General features: G+C 39.4%; 1 protein-coding gene across 2 annotated transcripts in view; it reads left to right on the plus strand.

Moving 5' to 3' along the window:
• The first annotated feature begins 11,865 nt into the window (after nucleotides 1–11,865).
• The window catches only part of Pak5 (p21 (RAC1) activated kinase 5), a 260,580-nt gene continuing 255,832 nt past the window's right edge, over nucleotides 11,866–16,613 (plus strand). For both annotated transcript variants that reach the window (XM_041670909.1, XM_041670908.1), the window contains exon 1: nucleotides 11,866–12,163. Coding sequence is in view for 1 of the 2 variants with exons in the window: in XM_041670908.1 (XP_041526842.1) it covers nucleotides 12,124–12,163 (40 nt within the window). In the remaining variant the exon portion in view is untranslated. The remainder of the gene's footprint in view (nucleotides 12,164–16,613) is intronic.

The following is a 16,613-nucleotide window of genomic DNA, read 5'->3' on the forward strand; positions in this document are numbered from 1 at the left end:
TTAAGTGACTTGGTGGCTGACCTCTTCCCATTGTCCCTTATTTCCTCTGTTCTAGATTCTTTTAAAAATAGCCAATTATGAAAGATTATAAAGTTGGACCCCACCCACTGAGGGAAAGACACAGTCACTACCGATGCTATAATAAAAACCAAATGGACCCACAGCCCCTTTATGGTGCTTCCTCCACTTTATAAATGAGCAACCTTTTGACCAAGAGTAAAATTTTGCCTTGTTGAGACACTTCAGTTAGAGTGGTTGTCTCTTATTTGTGACCCCAATCTTATCTATAACTCTTGATCATGAGGGGAGACTATGTATATTTGAGTGAAGCAGGTATCGAGACGATCTCTATATTTTCTGCTCAACATTCTTTGAACCAGAAAATTTTCTAAAGCATATTCTATTAGCATTTGATTTTTTTGAGACATTCTGTCATAGTGATAAGAAAGTAAATAATACAGAAAACTGGTGAAAAAAGGTAGAGTCCTTGCTGAAGGAAACGTGACCATAAGCCTTCTGCTCTCTGACTGAAAAAGGAATGAGGCAGAGTGCTGTGGATGGAGCTTTGCAGACCATTTTGGTCAGAAGGTGAAGACCAACAAACTGATAGAAACGCATACTAAAAAGTCTTGATCCTGGCTCATGAGATTTGAGTGGGGAATTGGCATGGCTACTGGGCTAGAAGTCACTCATATAACATTCTGGCAAAAAAATATGGTTGCATCCTGCCCATGTCCTATCATTTTAATGAGGTTGAAATCACAATAGGCTAAACAGTTTGTCAGAGAAAATTTCAAGACAGCATAACAAACACTCTGTCGCATGGTGGCTGGTTTCTGTGTTTATTGATATTGATATCAATAATCCAAAACAGAGTGGTATGAAAGATGTGCAGTTTTGTGAAGAAAACAACACAAGGAAATTTAAAATTGCACACACAGTGACTGGGAAGAAAAGAGCTAAAATTATTTTTAAAAAAGATTAATGCTATTAAATAGAAACATTGGTCTATCACTGATAACATAGGAAAGTTGCCTCAAGACCAGGACACCATCCTGGGAAAGTTCCATCTTTGGGAAATGCAAGTTCATTTGAAAGGAGAAAACATATACTGTAAATGCGGTAAATAGATTCCCTAATAGAAGACAGCAGTATAAGGAGTTGTTTTCCTGCAACCAGCCAGTAAGGTGTCCAGAGGTTTCTTCTGCTGTGGTAGAACTGAACCACAATACATCTCAAATTTACAAAAGAAACTTGCAGTATCAGCCACATGATAACTGGACTTTTAGGCATATAAACTATGAGAATTATAGCTTCACAGAGCCATGTGCCAAGATTCTGGAAAAAATTCAAGCAAGACAATGTGTCCTAGAGTTGCTAAGCCATGTGCAAAGCGGTGAAATGAAATGTAAGTTACAATGGGGATCTTGAGTATCAGAGATGATAGGACCGTGTGATACCTCCTGAGGAAAGTTGCAGTCTTGCAATGGAGCTGGACTAGGGGTTATATGTGCTTCAGGCTGCATAATGGGAGCCGCAGGACTACCAAAGGTTGTTGGAGACCTAACAGTGCCATCAAATGATCCAGATGTTGGATACAGAGCTTTGGAAAATGGCGCTTTTCTTGCTGTTCTTGGGTTTTGCTTTGGTTTGATGTTTCCTTGATATACTATTCTCCTTTGGAATAAGAATATTTATTCTGTGCCATTGAACATGGAAAATATGTAGCTCATGTTTTGATTTTATACAGGATCACAATTAAAAGTTTGTCTTGAGTCTGAGAAGAATTTTTGGATTCTTTACCAGTATTAAGGCTGTTAAAGATTATGGGAACTTTTGCAGTTTAACTAAATGTATTTTACTTTATGAAAATGGCCATTAGTTTTTTTTGAGGTACAAGGATATAAAGTTGTACCTAAAAGTGGTATGTTTATGGAGTGGTCATCATTTAGGTATACTAATTGCTTTTTCAGAAGACCCAAATTTAGCTCCCCAATTCCATTTTAGGTAGCTCATGACTTCTAGCTTCTCTAAACATATAATCAATTGAACAGTCACACAAGGCATATAACTATACATACAATTAATTAAAAGTCAAAATAAAATTTAAAGCAGAATGATATATTTGGGTGTCAAGTGAGAAGAGGTAAACTTGTGATGATTAATGATCATTACCAAAATGAATATTCAGAAATCTTTAAAATGTACGTCTCGGTCTGTCTTTAAAGGCACGAAGTTTCAGTGAGTGGGGAAGACCCACCCTGAGTATGCTCTGTTCTGAATAAAGCTAAAAGAGACGAAGTGATATGAATGCCAGCATTTGCCTCATCCTTTTCTGCTTCCTCACTATGGAAACTGTCATATAGCATTACCTGCCCTGCTGAACTGTACCTCTTCAACCTGTGAGCCAAAACAAACCTTTGCTTCATTAAATTGTTTCTCATCTGGTATTTGGTCACAGCAACAATAAAAGTAGCTCATATAGCTTCTATATGAAAATAGATAAGCAGTTTGATTTAAAGCAGTGTTTAACAACCTTCTAAATACTATCGCCTTTTAATACAATTCCTCATGTTGTATACCTCCAACCATAAAATTATTTTTATTACTACTTTACAACTGTAATTTTCTTACTGTTATGACTGTTAATGTTAATATCTGATATGCAAAGTATCTAATATGCTACCCATGTGAAAGAATGATTTTTCTCCCTGTCTGTTGGTCACTAGTCCACTAGGACAAAGGAGCAGAAGACAGCGAGCTTCGTATGGCCTGTGAACACGATGGAAATAACCTTCCAGGATGCTGGTTCAGTGAGACAACTCAGCTTTATTCCAGAGTATAGGGGATATATAGGATTGGGGACAGTAGCTGGGGAAATACCTAATTTGCATTAAATGGCACACTCCTATCATAAGGCTCCTAGAACAAGTCTTCGTTATCACCTGTGGAAGCACAGTCCTATGGTAAAGCTCCTGGCACTATGTCTAATTACCATGTAGACAATAGGGGGAAAACTTCTGCAGGGAACTGTGTCCAGGGTCATACTAGAGACAAGTCAGGCATCTGGGCCTGAAGACAGTCAAAATAAGGTCAGGTAGAGAACAGGGTGCCTTGTGCCATGGGGAAGGAGTCCTCCACATTGCCGAGCTCAGAGTGAGCTGTCATGCCATGGTAGACTGCAACCTCCAATCAGTAAGGCCTTCCAGCAAACTCCCAAAGGGGTCGTGACCCACAGGTTGAGAAACAGTGATTTAAATTTAGCTTAGGGTAGTTAGGAACATTGTGCTAAGCTTCCTACTTGTATGCGATCTCAATTCTGAAACTCCTACCACACAATAGATGCTGAGAGGAACATGATTTCCCTTTACCCTGCTTGTGGCTGTCTTAAGTGAATTCACGTAGCTTTTGGTCCTCTGTTGGACAGGGATAAAAGAAAAGAATCTTTTGAACTGGGGATTAAGAAGCACAGATCTGGAAATGGAACAGAAGGATGGTTCAATAAGGAAGGGCTTCTACTTCCAAAGAAGAAACTTTATCCACTGGACTTGAAACACGTTTTGGGAGATAAAGAACAGAATTCTATTTGGCCTTCTAGTTCACATTTTCCTTACTGCAGTATGCCGGCTTGCCAAGAAGTAGACTTGGAATGTGCACTGAAGTGTAGAATGTTCTCCTGCAGCAAGGATAGCTTATGTGGCGAGTTCCAGGTCAATGAGAGTCCCTGTCTTAAGGGGGACAGTGTTACAGATAACAACACATGATGTTATTCTCCTAAGTCTCACAGTTGTATGAATTAACACCAACATATACACATACATTAGCCTGAACATACATGAACACACACATACATGAACACACACACATGAGCACACATACACACATAAACACACACAGGAACAAACATACACACATGAACACACATATACACATGAACACACACACACACAGGAACAAACATACACAGTTTCTTAGTGACTTAATACCATATATGAATGGAAAGGAAATAGAAGCAGACAGAGAGGTTGGAAAGAGTGCCATCAATTCCCAGGACGTTCTAGAGCTACAGTGGCCCTTCAGAGTTGCACCAAAATGGGCCAAGATGGCCAAGCTTTGATTTGTCCACAGCCATCAGTTATTCGATCCAATCTTCCCTGGGAAAGACCAGAGCCTGGAACAATTTCCTGGGGCTGAGGCAATCCTTAGAGATGCTGAGTACACACCCCACTCCTAGGGACTAAGAAACAAGTCTTTCCTGGAACGGGCATTCTGCATAACACATTAAGCATCTGCCACATCAAATTTACTTATTTCAAAATCCCCTGGGGGGCCTTGAGAGGCTCCAGTTTCTCTGTGAATTGGTAGACATGAAACACAGGCGGACATTCCTATTTTAAATAAACTTCTCAAACAAAAGTTTGATGCTCAGAAATTTTGTAACTATTCCTTTATTCTTTCATGCATTTATTCAAATCCACTAAGAAAAGACAATAGTCCGGTACTTTGATATTGGCTTATAACACATGTCTCCCCATCTCAAAGTACCTTCCTTCGATTCTCATAAAAATTCCCTGAAATAAGCTGAGCTCACTTCTGCGTTTGGCAGATAAGCAAAGGAGTGTAGGAGGCACGGATGGCGTGCCCAAGGTCACAAAGCTGCTCAATGTTACTCAGCTTTATCTTGCATATCCCATTCTAAGACCCGCAACCTCTCCTCTCACACACTTGAAATTTATTATGAAATCAGCCATGGTGTTCTTTAAAAAAGATAAATATCCTCACTATCCGTAGAAATGTTCCCAATGTTATGTTAGTGACCTTTCTTATAGAAACAAAAACAAGTGCCTGTCATGGTAATAACGGAGTTTCCACTGTATTCTGATAAGCTTAGATGGCCATGCCGTGCTGACTTTTGATGCAGGCAATAGCTTTTGCTTTAACTCTCAATATGTTACAGGAAACTACTGCAGTCTCATCTGTTTTCTCTGAATAAGCTCTTCCTGAATCTTTATAGGATTGGGTGGTGTTTTCTAGGAAAAGGAGGAAGTATATTAAATTCCCTTCAAAAGGCACTTGGGGCTCTAGGTGGCAGCTGCAAGAATATGCCTTAACCCAGTAGTTCCCACCCTTCCTAATGCTGAGACCCTTTATACAGTTCCACCTGCTGTGGTGACTCTCGACCATAAAATTATTTTCATTGCTACTTCTTAATTGTAATTTTGCTACTGTTATGAATCATAATGTATTTATCTGTGTTTTCTGGCCCCTGTGAAAAGATTGCTCTACCCTCAAAGGTGTTGTGACCCACAGGCTGCAAACTGCTGCCTTAACCAAAAAACAAGGTAAAGTGAGTGCCGGTTGGGCTTAATGGACAAAGAACCTGGTATTTGGTGTGAGCATGTGGCACTTGCTTCAAAACTCTGATCACTTCTCTAACTCCCTCTAAATCATTAGATTTATGCAAAGCAGTAGATGCGCTATGCCAGTTCTCCAAAAGAATCTGTGCTGTACTCCACAACGACAGCTTTACTCCATGACAAGCCACAATCTTTCATCACCTACACATGACCCAGTGACAATGAGAAAGACACTGCAGAAATACAGGGGAAGTTGTACTTTGTCTTCAAACTATTAACAAAGAATTAAGCAACAGTTTGGGAAGGCTTTGGGGGACAGTCTCACACGGTAATGCTGACAATGTTTTTCTTCTGACAGGAAAGTCTGTTATTCATTAGTGTGCTGGGATTGCAGTGGGACTGAAGCACATATACTTGTGTATTAGCAACTCTTATGCAAGTCAAAGGTCCTATTGTCTTCACTGCCTGAGCCCATGCATTCTAAGCTATAATACATAAGCAGCGAATGTTCCGACTTTCTCAAATGCTCTGGGGTGAAGTTTGACCGAAAGCATTCAAGGGGATTTCACACAGATTTTAGAGGCTCCCAGTGAAGTTCACAGCCTTAAAGGTACATGGATTTCCTTTTGAGCAAGAGTGTAGAGCTCACTGAATTAAATGAAGTAATTTCTTGTTGCTTCAGGTCACCAGCACTTACAACTCTCTTCCTCAGAACTTTAGCTGATTTATCATCTCTTCAGTGATTTATAAAATTTATAAAATGACTATTCTTACAAATGAAATTATCTTAGAAATTTAGGTTAATTCCTGAGCCCTTATTTCTGATTTATCAATGTCTATCTTATATTCTGGAACCAAAATGTTTTCATGTTGGCTCTCTTAATCTAAAAGAAAGTCTGAGTATTTGAATGTGGAGTTTTCCTTGTATAAGACATCATCCCTCTTCGTTTCCCCAGAACTGCCCCTGGATTTCTTCTCTGAACAATTTTATGTATTTGTAATTGCTCCTTCTTATGCTAGTTACTCCTCACGTTGCTATTTGATTAACTTATGTTCTTTAGTTATTATATAGAGTTTTCCTAAGGACTTTATGTTCTAGACTTTGTCATGTCTTTCACATTTCACTATTTAGCCACAGACTTATTCTTTTTATCACTTAGAACCATAAATACTCGGTGTGTCTGAGAACTAGGGCTTTTTTTCATTTTATAGAAATTTATTTATTTAGTTGGGTTATTAGTGTTACACTATTGGGGATTGGTTCTTGGGACTCACTCAAGGTGAGCAAGCACAGTGCCACACAGCTGTGACCCAGGCTCATGCATATATTTTTATAACCATCATTATCATCCACCTTCAGGATTTTATAGCACAAACTGAAGTTATATACTATTAAACAATATATATGCTCTTTTACCTTCTTTCAGCCTCTGGTAATCTTTAATCTACTTTTTGTCCCTATGAACTTGACTAGGTATCGAGGTATCTCATATGAGTGGACTCATGCAATATTTATGATATTGTATTTTTTTCTTTCTTTGTTTAGTAGAATGCTTTCATGGTTAATCATTGCTGTCACTTTTATCATCAGGATCTCATATTTGTTTAGGCCGGAAGACTGCTCCTATGTCCGTAGATAGCACATTTTGTGAATTGATTCATCTCTTCGTGGACACTCAGGTAGTTTCCACTTTTTGCTCCTGCTGCTATGAACACTAAAATGCACATATTTATATCTCTACCTTCAATGTCATGAATACATCACACAAAATAAAATTGCTAGATCCTTGAGTTTAAGTGTTAAGGAAGTGTTCCGCTGTTTTCCATTAAAATGATACAACTTTATATTTCCACTGGTATAGATGGGTCTTCTGATTTCTTTACATTCTTGCCAATTATTCTTAGTTTTTGTTCTGTTTAAATAAACAGGGTAATGAATTTTAGTTATATTACATTAGTTTTGAAGTTTTGGTTAGTGACCTTGACTGTCATTCTAAAGGCTTTTTGATATCTGTATATCTTCTGCGGAAAAATAAAATTTTCTGTCCATTTTTTGGATAAGTTGTTTTTATGTTGCCGACTTTTACAGGCTTTATGTAGTCTGGATATGAATATCTTTTTGGATATATGATTTGTGTGTAGTTTCTCCCTGGTCTGTGAATTGTCTTTTCACCATTGCTTGTCCTCTTTGCATAGAGAATATTCATTTCAACATATTCTAATTTAGTTAAATTTTCTTTTGCTGCTGTTGTTTTTTTTGGGGGGGTGTCATATTCAATAAATCATTGCTAAGTCCAATTTCATGAAGATTTTATCATGTTTTCTTTAATGATTTCTAGGTTTTGCTCATGTGTGTCTTTAAATTCATTTCTATGTATTTGCTATTGGGTCCTACTCCATTGTTTTGCATGTCGGTGATCAGTTTTCCCAGCACGATCTGTTGAGAAGGTTGCTCTTTCTCCATCAATAGTCTTGATACATTTGTTGACCAACATTTGGCACTTGCATAAGAGTTTATCTGGACTCTATTCCATTTGTCTAGATACTGGTTTTATGACTTTATAAATCATTTTGATTGCTGGAATTTTGTAAGTCTTGGAGTTAGAAAAAAGTTTTCAAACTTTGTTTTTATTTTTATTTTTCTAGATTGTTTCTGTTATTCAGGATCCCCTCAAAGTCTGTACAAAATTTGGGATAAGTTTTCTATTCCTTCAAAAGCATAGTTTTAAAAGATTTTCCTTATGAGATTTTTCTTATGATTTGCAAAGGACTGGTAGTCCTAACATTGTCTACTGATCCATGTACAAAAGATATCTTTGTATATCCTTATTTTATTTTATTTTATTTTATTTTATTTTATTGTTTTACAAGACAGGGTTTCTCTGTGTCGCCTTGGCTGTCCTGGAACTCTGTAGAGCAGGCTGGACTCAAACTCACAGAGAAACATCTTCCTCTGTTGCCTAAGTGCTGGGATTAAAGGCATGCATCACCACTACCCAGTATCTTTATATTTCTTGATGACTCTAGACTTAAGTTAATTCCTATGTGCCTTATGTTTCTTAATGCTATTAGGATGCTGATGTTTTTTTTTTTAATTTTCCTTTTAGGTTGCTCTAAGCATACAGAAATCAACTTTTGTGGGTTGCTTTTATATACTGTGCATTTTAGAAATTTTATTAATTTTAAGGTTTGTGTGTGTGCACACCCTTCAGTGGTTTCTATATATAAGATATTTTTCTGAAAACAGAGATAAGTTTACTTTCTTTCAATTTTGGATATGCTAATCCTCCTACGTGATCATCCACCTCGAATTTGTGTATCATGTGGAATTGAAGTAGTAAAATTAGCATTTTTGTTTCTGTTCTGATTTTAGAGGAAAATGTTCAGCATTTTGGCTGAGCATGCCCTTGTTGTAGGAGATTCAAGCTTTTCTTTGTCCATGTACATCCAGTTGGTGCAGCACTGTTCCTTCTCACTGAATAGCTTCTTTCATCTGTTAGGGGTAAGTTGCTCATGTTTGCCTGACCCTATTTCTGGGTTTTCTATTCTGATATCTAAATATCTAGCTGATTTCTTCACTAAGACAACTGCAAATTTCAATACTGTTTAGATATTCTAAACATTTCTGTACATTTCAAAATACATTTGAAAATAAACTTGCCTGTGTCATCAAAACTAAATGTGAATACACATAGAAATGTCACTGAAAATGTAACTCCATTTACTGATTAAAATGTGTATTTGGGGTATACTGAGCCTTCTAATACATGAATACAATGTCTATTTTTTTATTTCATTTGTATGTTACAACTTAAGGATTCAAGTCCTATACAATTTTATTAAATCTAGGTCTTAATACTTTGTTTCCTTTGTTATCACGTTTCAAAATTAATTTTCTGAATGCTCATGGTTTATATAGAAAGATATATATTAGGAGTAAAATATTTTTACTTTCATCATTAAGTTGGAAGCTTGCTGGAGTATTTTAGTAGATGCTTTTATTAACGAGACATTTCCCCTGTATTCCTAATGTACTCAAATTTTTTATTCATTGACACATATCATTTTTGTATAAGCTGATAAGATTTTTGAGTTTGTTAGTATGATTGATAATATTGGTATATATTTATATATTTAGGCAGCCCTGAACTTCTGGTACATATTCATGTACAAATAATGTATAATTCTCTTTCTGCATTGGAAGATTCAGGCTAATATTTTTATTTTTTGGATCTGGGGATGAAATCTTGGGTATTATGTGTGCTAGACAAGAGCTTCTCCAGTCCCCACTTTACTTTTTGGGGGGCAGTATCCACAAAGACACTCAGCAGCCCAGATAGCTCTTGAATTCATGATTCTCTTGCCTCAGCCTCATAAGCAGCTGGAATCAGAGGCCTGTAAGACCACATTCAGCCCTTCCGCACATCTTTTAGGAGACTTTGCCTGCAGGTTTATAAGATATATTGTTTATAGGCATCTCTCTCACTAAGTTTCCTTGGTTTGGTATCAGGCAATTATAACCTCATAAAAATGAGTTGAGACATCAACTCTCCTTTTGCTTTTTGGGAAAAATTGTGTCAGACTAATTCTTTTTCCAGTTATTGGTGCATTTCTCTGGTAACACTGTCTAAGTTTGGTAACTTCCTTCAGAACAGTTTTTCATTTATGATTATTTTTTAGAGACGTTCCAGGGCTATTTAGGATTGCATTATTAAAATAATATAAGATTATGCTATCATAGAGATTATGCAGTTTATTTTGGCAGTGTGTTTGCTTTTTAATGGTACCAAAAACACAAGCAAACTACATCTCAATAAAATGTTCCCTGACTTTGGCATCCACACAAGTTCACATATGAGAAAGTACATAGAAAGTACGATGCCACGGACTCCATGGGCAGCAATGTGGTTGATGAATGGAGAGTTAGGACCATTTGAGCAACTTCAAGCATTGATGAATTTATTGATTTTAGTCATATGAATGGAAAAAATAGAATTTGATAGGCTGATATATATTTTCTTTAGGAGTATCAATGAAGAAAAGTGATCATCCATCTGCTCCATGGTTCTGTTTTTTAAAGATTTATTTTTATTCATGTGTGTGTATTTGTGCCTGTATGTGCACCACATGAGTGAAGGCATCAATGAAGCCAGAAGAGGGTGTGGGAGTGGAATCACCTGGTACCCACCCTATTTCAATGCTGGTAACTGAACCGGGGACCTCTGGAAGAGTTACATATGTTCTTAATGGTTGGTTGTGTCATTTCTTTAGCACAAACTCCTAGCATGATTCTGTTTTGGCATGGAAGTTACTGCAATGAGAATCCCGTGTGAACAGAAAAGTCATGGGGTGTCTACACTGTCTCAAATTATTGAATAAAACAGTGTACTAAGAGACAAAAGTTCCTGTTTTATAATCTGCTATTCAGTTATAGGATCAGATATCATAACTTGGGGATAGCTGAGAAAGGAGAAGGGTGACTCCCTCAGTTTCAAGACCAAGGTTGGTTCTGTGAATCTCTTTTGGTTTCACGTGGAGATAATATCAATCCTTTCAAAGGCTTGGGGGGGGGGGGGGATGAGACAGGCAGTAGGGGTGGGGTTGCATCTGGACTCCAAGGTATCCTTCCAAGCTTTACCGCAAACATCATTCATCAAAACGGCTTGTGGTCTTTTGCTCCCAAAGGGTTCTGTGCACATAACCAATTGGTCTCCTTAACAAGCCGTGCCTTGACATTACATCGAGCCACCCAGGTTTTGTCCAGGTCAGGGAAGGAAGGAAGGCAGACAGTCAAGAGACTGGTTCAGGCTGTTAATGACACAACAGGTCAACAGGTCAACTGACCTGGAGTCTCCTAGCTGAGAGTATCAAAGCGATTGTTAATGGACCCAAGAGTCCATCTTCTCCTATGCGCCAAATTCTTAATCACAGTAATCACCTTATCTACAGTGTCTGCCCTACAGAGCTTCCTTCCAGGAAAAGCACAACATCCCCAGGGACACCTTCACTTGAATTGTTTCCGCCATTCAGAGCAGAAGATAACTCCTTTGGCTCAAGAGACCATTATTGATTAAAGGACACGACTAAACAGAGGTTACAGAAGATGTTACTGAATTCTTACACCTCCTGACCTTTCAGAGGGCCAGCTGCGGGTCACCAAATATTTCCTGAGAAGTTATTTCTCTTGCTGAATCTCAGGGCCAGCCAGTTAAATCCGAATCTGCATTTTAATTCATAGGTTCATTAAAGTTTGCGAAGCACAAGACCAGGTAACGGCAAAGAGTCTCCTAGGTAGCGTCCAGATGTAGCACTGCTCTGCGAAAGTCCTACACAAAATTTGGACTAACTGAGATGTGCGGGGAAGGGACGTGCGGGAGCAGCCCGCAGGGGGATGGTATAAGGAAAGTGTGATCCGATTGGCTGCTTTCTCCAGCTCCGGCGTGCAGACACTCCCTCCACACTCCTCTTTTACACCCCCCTCAATTGCTTCAGCTTTCCTACAGCCGGCTGCCCCGAAAACCCGGAGCAGCAGAGTAGTCTCAGCGGACAGTCCTTCTAGGGGCGAAACCAGGCGGCTTGGGCATGCTCAGTTGCTGGGAGAGGTTTGGGAGGAGAGTAGAAAGCTTTGGCTCTGCCCCCACCCCTCCGCTAGCCCCCGCCCCCCTTGCCCCTACCCAGCCGTAGTAGTTCCCCAGCGTGCGCCCGTGGAGAGCAGGAACATGGCGCTCGGAGCGATATAGCAGATGTAGCAGCATCGGAGAAGCAGATGAGGCACCGCGTCTTCGCTACTGACAACCAGCCACCAGGTAGGCAGGCGCACGGGGCAGGTCGGCTTGCATGGGCGCTTGCCAAGATGCGCACGGCTGCTACGCCGGGCATCTGGCTTTGCCTAGAGAGGCTGCGAAAGGAGACCTCTATGACAGCACAATTGATTGTGCATCTCCTAGGAGATGCCAAAGGCTAGGGACCCCCTAGGATGGGCAAGGGATCGGGGGTCCGCCCACTCCCCAACCCCCAACACATGCAATATCATCCAGCCTGGGCGCTTCACCGGTCAAATAAAGGATAGTGCTTTTATGCTGGGGTGGAGGGCGGAGAAGATCATCCTGGATGCCAGCTCTAGGAGTCTGCTGGTACCCCGAAAGGCTAGCAAGCCCAGCATCAGTTCTTTGTGTATGTATTCGCGCACGCCCTGCTGATGGTACCACAGTGCCTGCTGCTCCCAGGGAGTGCTGGATGCATTGCCAGGGCAGGGTTCCCATATGGTTTTTGTCTTTTAGCAGGTGTGGACCACAAGATGCAATAGCGGAACCTTTATGGGACTGTGTTTTCCTTTGTTATTTGTCTCTGTCTGTTTGCTTGGTGTGTAGCAATGGAAAGAACTTCTGCAGGTGGGCACCGGTGGGCAGAATGTGGTAGAGAGCCCCACTTCCAAACTGGTTAAAATTGTGTGCAATGCCAATCTCCTAGAGAATGAACTTGAAAAGTCTCGGGACTGTCGGTGTCCAGTTTGGAGCCCAAGTGTGAGCATCCTTTTTGAAACCGTGTGTATCTGTAGCTTTCCATTGGGATAGGGTAGAAGTTAATTTGCAAGCGTTCACATCTCAGTTAAGGGAACCCTAGTCTTATACAAGGCTATTTGAGGTGATCTTTTAAATAAAGAAAAAGAGAAGCTAGAAGAAAGTAGCAATGTCAATAGTTGATAACAGCTTGGAAAACTGAATATACCTTGGGAAAAATGGGGACACCTGGTTGCAGGGTCCTGGGTAGTTCACAAAACACAAGTGATCCTCTTGTGGGAATTGATGCCATGTGGCAACTTCGTTAACTTGAGTTCAGATGGACAAGGTACTCCTTGTAGAAGCCCCTCCTGCATCAGCCTTCTTGATGTTGACATTCTACAGCTGCAGCTGCAACACCTTACATTTGTATCTGATATGATAAGCAGCATGGCCCAGTGGGAGGGAGGGAGGGAAGGGAAATTTAAAACATGCTTTTATATCCTCCTTTATCATTTAAGGCTGTGCATCTGTCAGTGGATATAAAGTTTAGATACTTTCCTCTGCACTTTCATTATTCTTATGATCTCCAAGTAGCAAGAATGAATCAGTATCATGATAATGAAACAGGACTGCAGAAGGAAGTGCATACAAGTAAATTAACGCTGCAAATGTTCAACCTGATTACACCTTGACTTTGAATACACGCATGCAAAGCAGAACTTTTAATGAAAGCAGTGGAAGTTGATGGCAAGTTCATGGAGAATACTTGTATTAGAATAAACTGTTCTCTGTGGACAAAGATTGTTGCAGGTTCTCATTTAACTAATAAATGAAAGTTTTGATTGGAGGCATTGGAAACCCAAGTTATCAATGCCTCTCCTACACCCTCAGAGTGTGCTACCATGGACAAGTATGAGAGGCAGGTTTTGTGGGATACAGTGTCATCTTGGTGATGAGATAAAGCTAAATTTGTAGTCTGGTTCTTCTGTGTTTAGCTTTGTGATTTTGTGTGAGCTATTTAATTTCTTCATCAGCAATTTGGGCTTGTGAATAGCAAAGCTCATGTATATTTTTAAGTGCGGGCATTACTAATAATATGAAGCACCTAGATATTAGGGCAATCCTTTTTGAAAAGGAAATGTATGTGCTTGGAACCCATACTATATGTGCTATACAAGCCAGATTAAAACACATGCTTTCACTTAAATGTTTCAAATTGTTTTTATTTCTTAGCATTGACATAACCATTCACCCCAAACTTGGTAGCTTAAAGCAGTAGAAATTTATTGTATTACAGATCTGGGCATTTTGGTTCTAACACTATGGTGTTAGCAGAATGGTCTTCTGGTGTTTTTAAGAGAGGGTTCCTCCTCCCCAACTCAGGATCCTATAGTCTCAGGCATTCTTTACCCCTGAGCACATAATTCTATCTCTAGCTTCATCTCATGTGGCCCTCCTCTCTGTGCCTGTTCCTTGGTCCGTTTTTATATAAGGGCAGTGTTCCTGTGGGATTTAGAGCTCACTCTAGTCCTGTCTTAATTTGATTACATCTGCAAACATCTAACTTCCAAATTAGGTGACATGGACAGGTCCTGGGTTGTCATGAATATGGAGGAGACAGGATTTAACTCAGTTTCCTAATATTCCTAATAATATTGACGCCATCGATACTGTGCCAGCAAGTTTCAGAATATAAAGGATGTCGTAAGTTTAGAAAACACTTCAAAGTTTATTTAATCCAGAGTTTTGTATTCCCAAGTGTGACAGTGAAGAGCAGGATCATAGATACCGCATTCACGTGTCACTTCCATGGAATCTGAAACAAACTGGGACTTAAATCTTCTATGGATGCCCCCAAGTGATTTTAAGTAGTTGTCTCTCTTGGCTATACTAACAGGACAATGCAGAACAACAAAAAGAACAGTAAAATGAATAAACAAAAAATAAAAATGTTACATAACTTTAAAAATATTTTTAATTTTTAGATATATGTTTTATTAGTTCTGTGAGAATATGTTACATGCCTAAATTTTGGTTGTATTCACTCCCCATTCCTCCCAGGTTCATCCTCCTTACCCTCCTAAATGTGTGTGTGTGTGTGTGTGTGTGTATTGAGTCCAATTTGTGCTGCTTGTATACTCATAGGTGTAGAGCCATCTAGTAGAGTGTGGTCAACCTAGTAAAACAGATAAGTATGTATGTATGTATAAATCTATGTATACATTTGTACATTGTGTGTCTTGTGTGTGGGCATGTGGGCATGTGCATGCTATAGCACATGAAAAGATATCTGAGGCCAAATAATCATTTTTTATCCTCCTATCATGGGTGTCTCGAGGATTGAATTTAGGTAGTTAGACCTGTTGGCCAGCATCTTTACCTCCTCAGTTATCTCAACTGTTCATAGCTTGCTTTTTTCTTTTATCTTTTTCTTTCTTTCTTGTGGGTTTGACTTTGATGTTTACTTAAAAAACATTTTTGTTAATTCTTTGAGAGTTTCATACTGTTAATTATAATAACTCCTATCCCAACCCCTCCCACATCTAATCCCTATTCAATTCCCATCCCACTTTTGTCCTATTTTCTTTTAAACCCATGGAGTCCAATTTATGCTGCCTATACATTCTTCAGTGTGTTGCTATCTAATGGAGCGCTTTGGAGCTAGCAGACACCACACCATTTAAGAAAAATACATTCCCTCTTCCAACAGTTGAGAGTCACTAATATCTCCTTGGGTGGGTGTGGGACTCTGTGCCCGTTTCCCCAATTCATGCTGGGAATTTGTCTGACTTGACCTTTTACAGGTCTGGTTTGTGTTGTCCCAGCTGCTGAAGTTCATAGATGTAGATGTCCTTTAGTGTCTGGAAAAGGCTGCTTCCTTGTCATTCACAGGCTCTTTGTGCTCCCACTTCTTCAATGATCACTGAGGTTTTGGAGGAAGAGGTAAGATAGTTGGTTTGGTTGGGGGATGGGTAGGAAGACAGAGTAGAGGGAATGTGAGGAGAAATAACTAGTATAAAACATAAGACTTTCTGGAAAATTCACATGAAAAACTATTACTTTCTAAACTTTGAAAACACACACACACATATACACACACACCAACCCCTCCCCCAAAAAAACAAAAACAAAAAAAAAAACTGGAGTCACCTTAAAACAGAGCAATAATGCCCTTACTAAGTACCACAGACTAACAAACAAAAAGCCCTGTAACAGGGTCATCTCTATTAGAGTTTTTTGATGTCCCACAGATCCCCAAACACCACAGCTTTTTTTCTTATTTTGGTAAATGATTCAGAGACTATAAAAATGATCTAGGCAGAATAGCAGGATTCACTTTTGATGCCTCTGTTTCTTTTGTCATGAGCACCACAGAGTGCCACATAGTCTTTTGCATTTAAACTTTGACATCTTTGTCTAAAGCAGATGCTGCAATCTCTGACACCACTAAGAAACTCCACATCATATTTTCCTCCCTAGATCATGAATATAACTTTCTAATAAGATGGGCTTCTTGGTTGTCCCCCAATTCATCACAGAGGATAGGACCACATCAGTTCCTTGCATACAATGCTGTTACAGGTTCCAGAACTGCTAGGAATGTACCATACTTGTCCAGCTTCATATGGATGTCGTACTGCTGTCAAAATGATCTGCTGTCATAAATGTCCAAAACACTTTCCTTTTTGTCTTGCTAGCCCAACCTACTTGACCACTCCCTCATCAACCCAGCTCTCTCAATACATTTTTGTCT

Source organism: Microtus oregoni, unplaced genomic scaffold (assembly GCF_018167655.1).
Source record: "Microtus oregoni isolate MIOR12 unplaced genomic scaffold, Mior012 000020F_ref0000438, whole genome shotgun sequence".
NCBI classification, from domain to species: Eukaryota; Metazoa; Chordata; class Mammalia; order Rodentia; family Cricetidae; genus Microtus; species Microtus oregoni.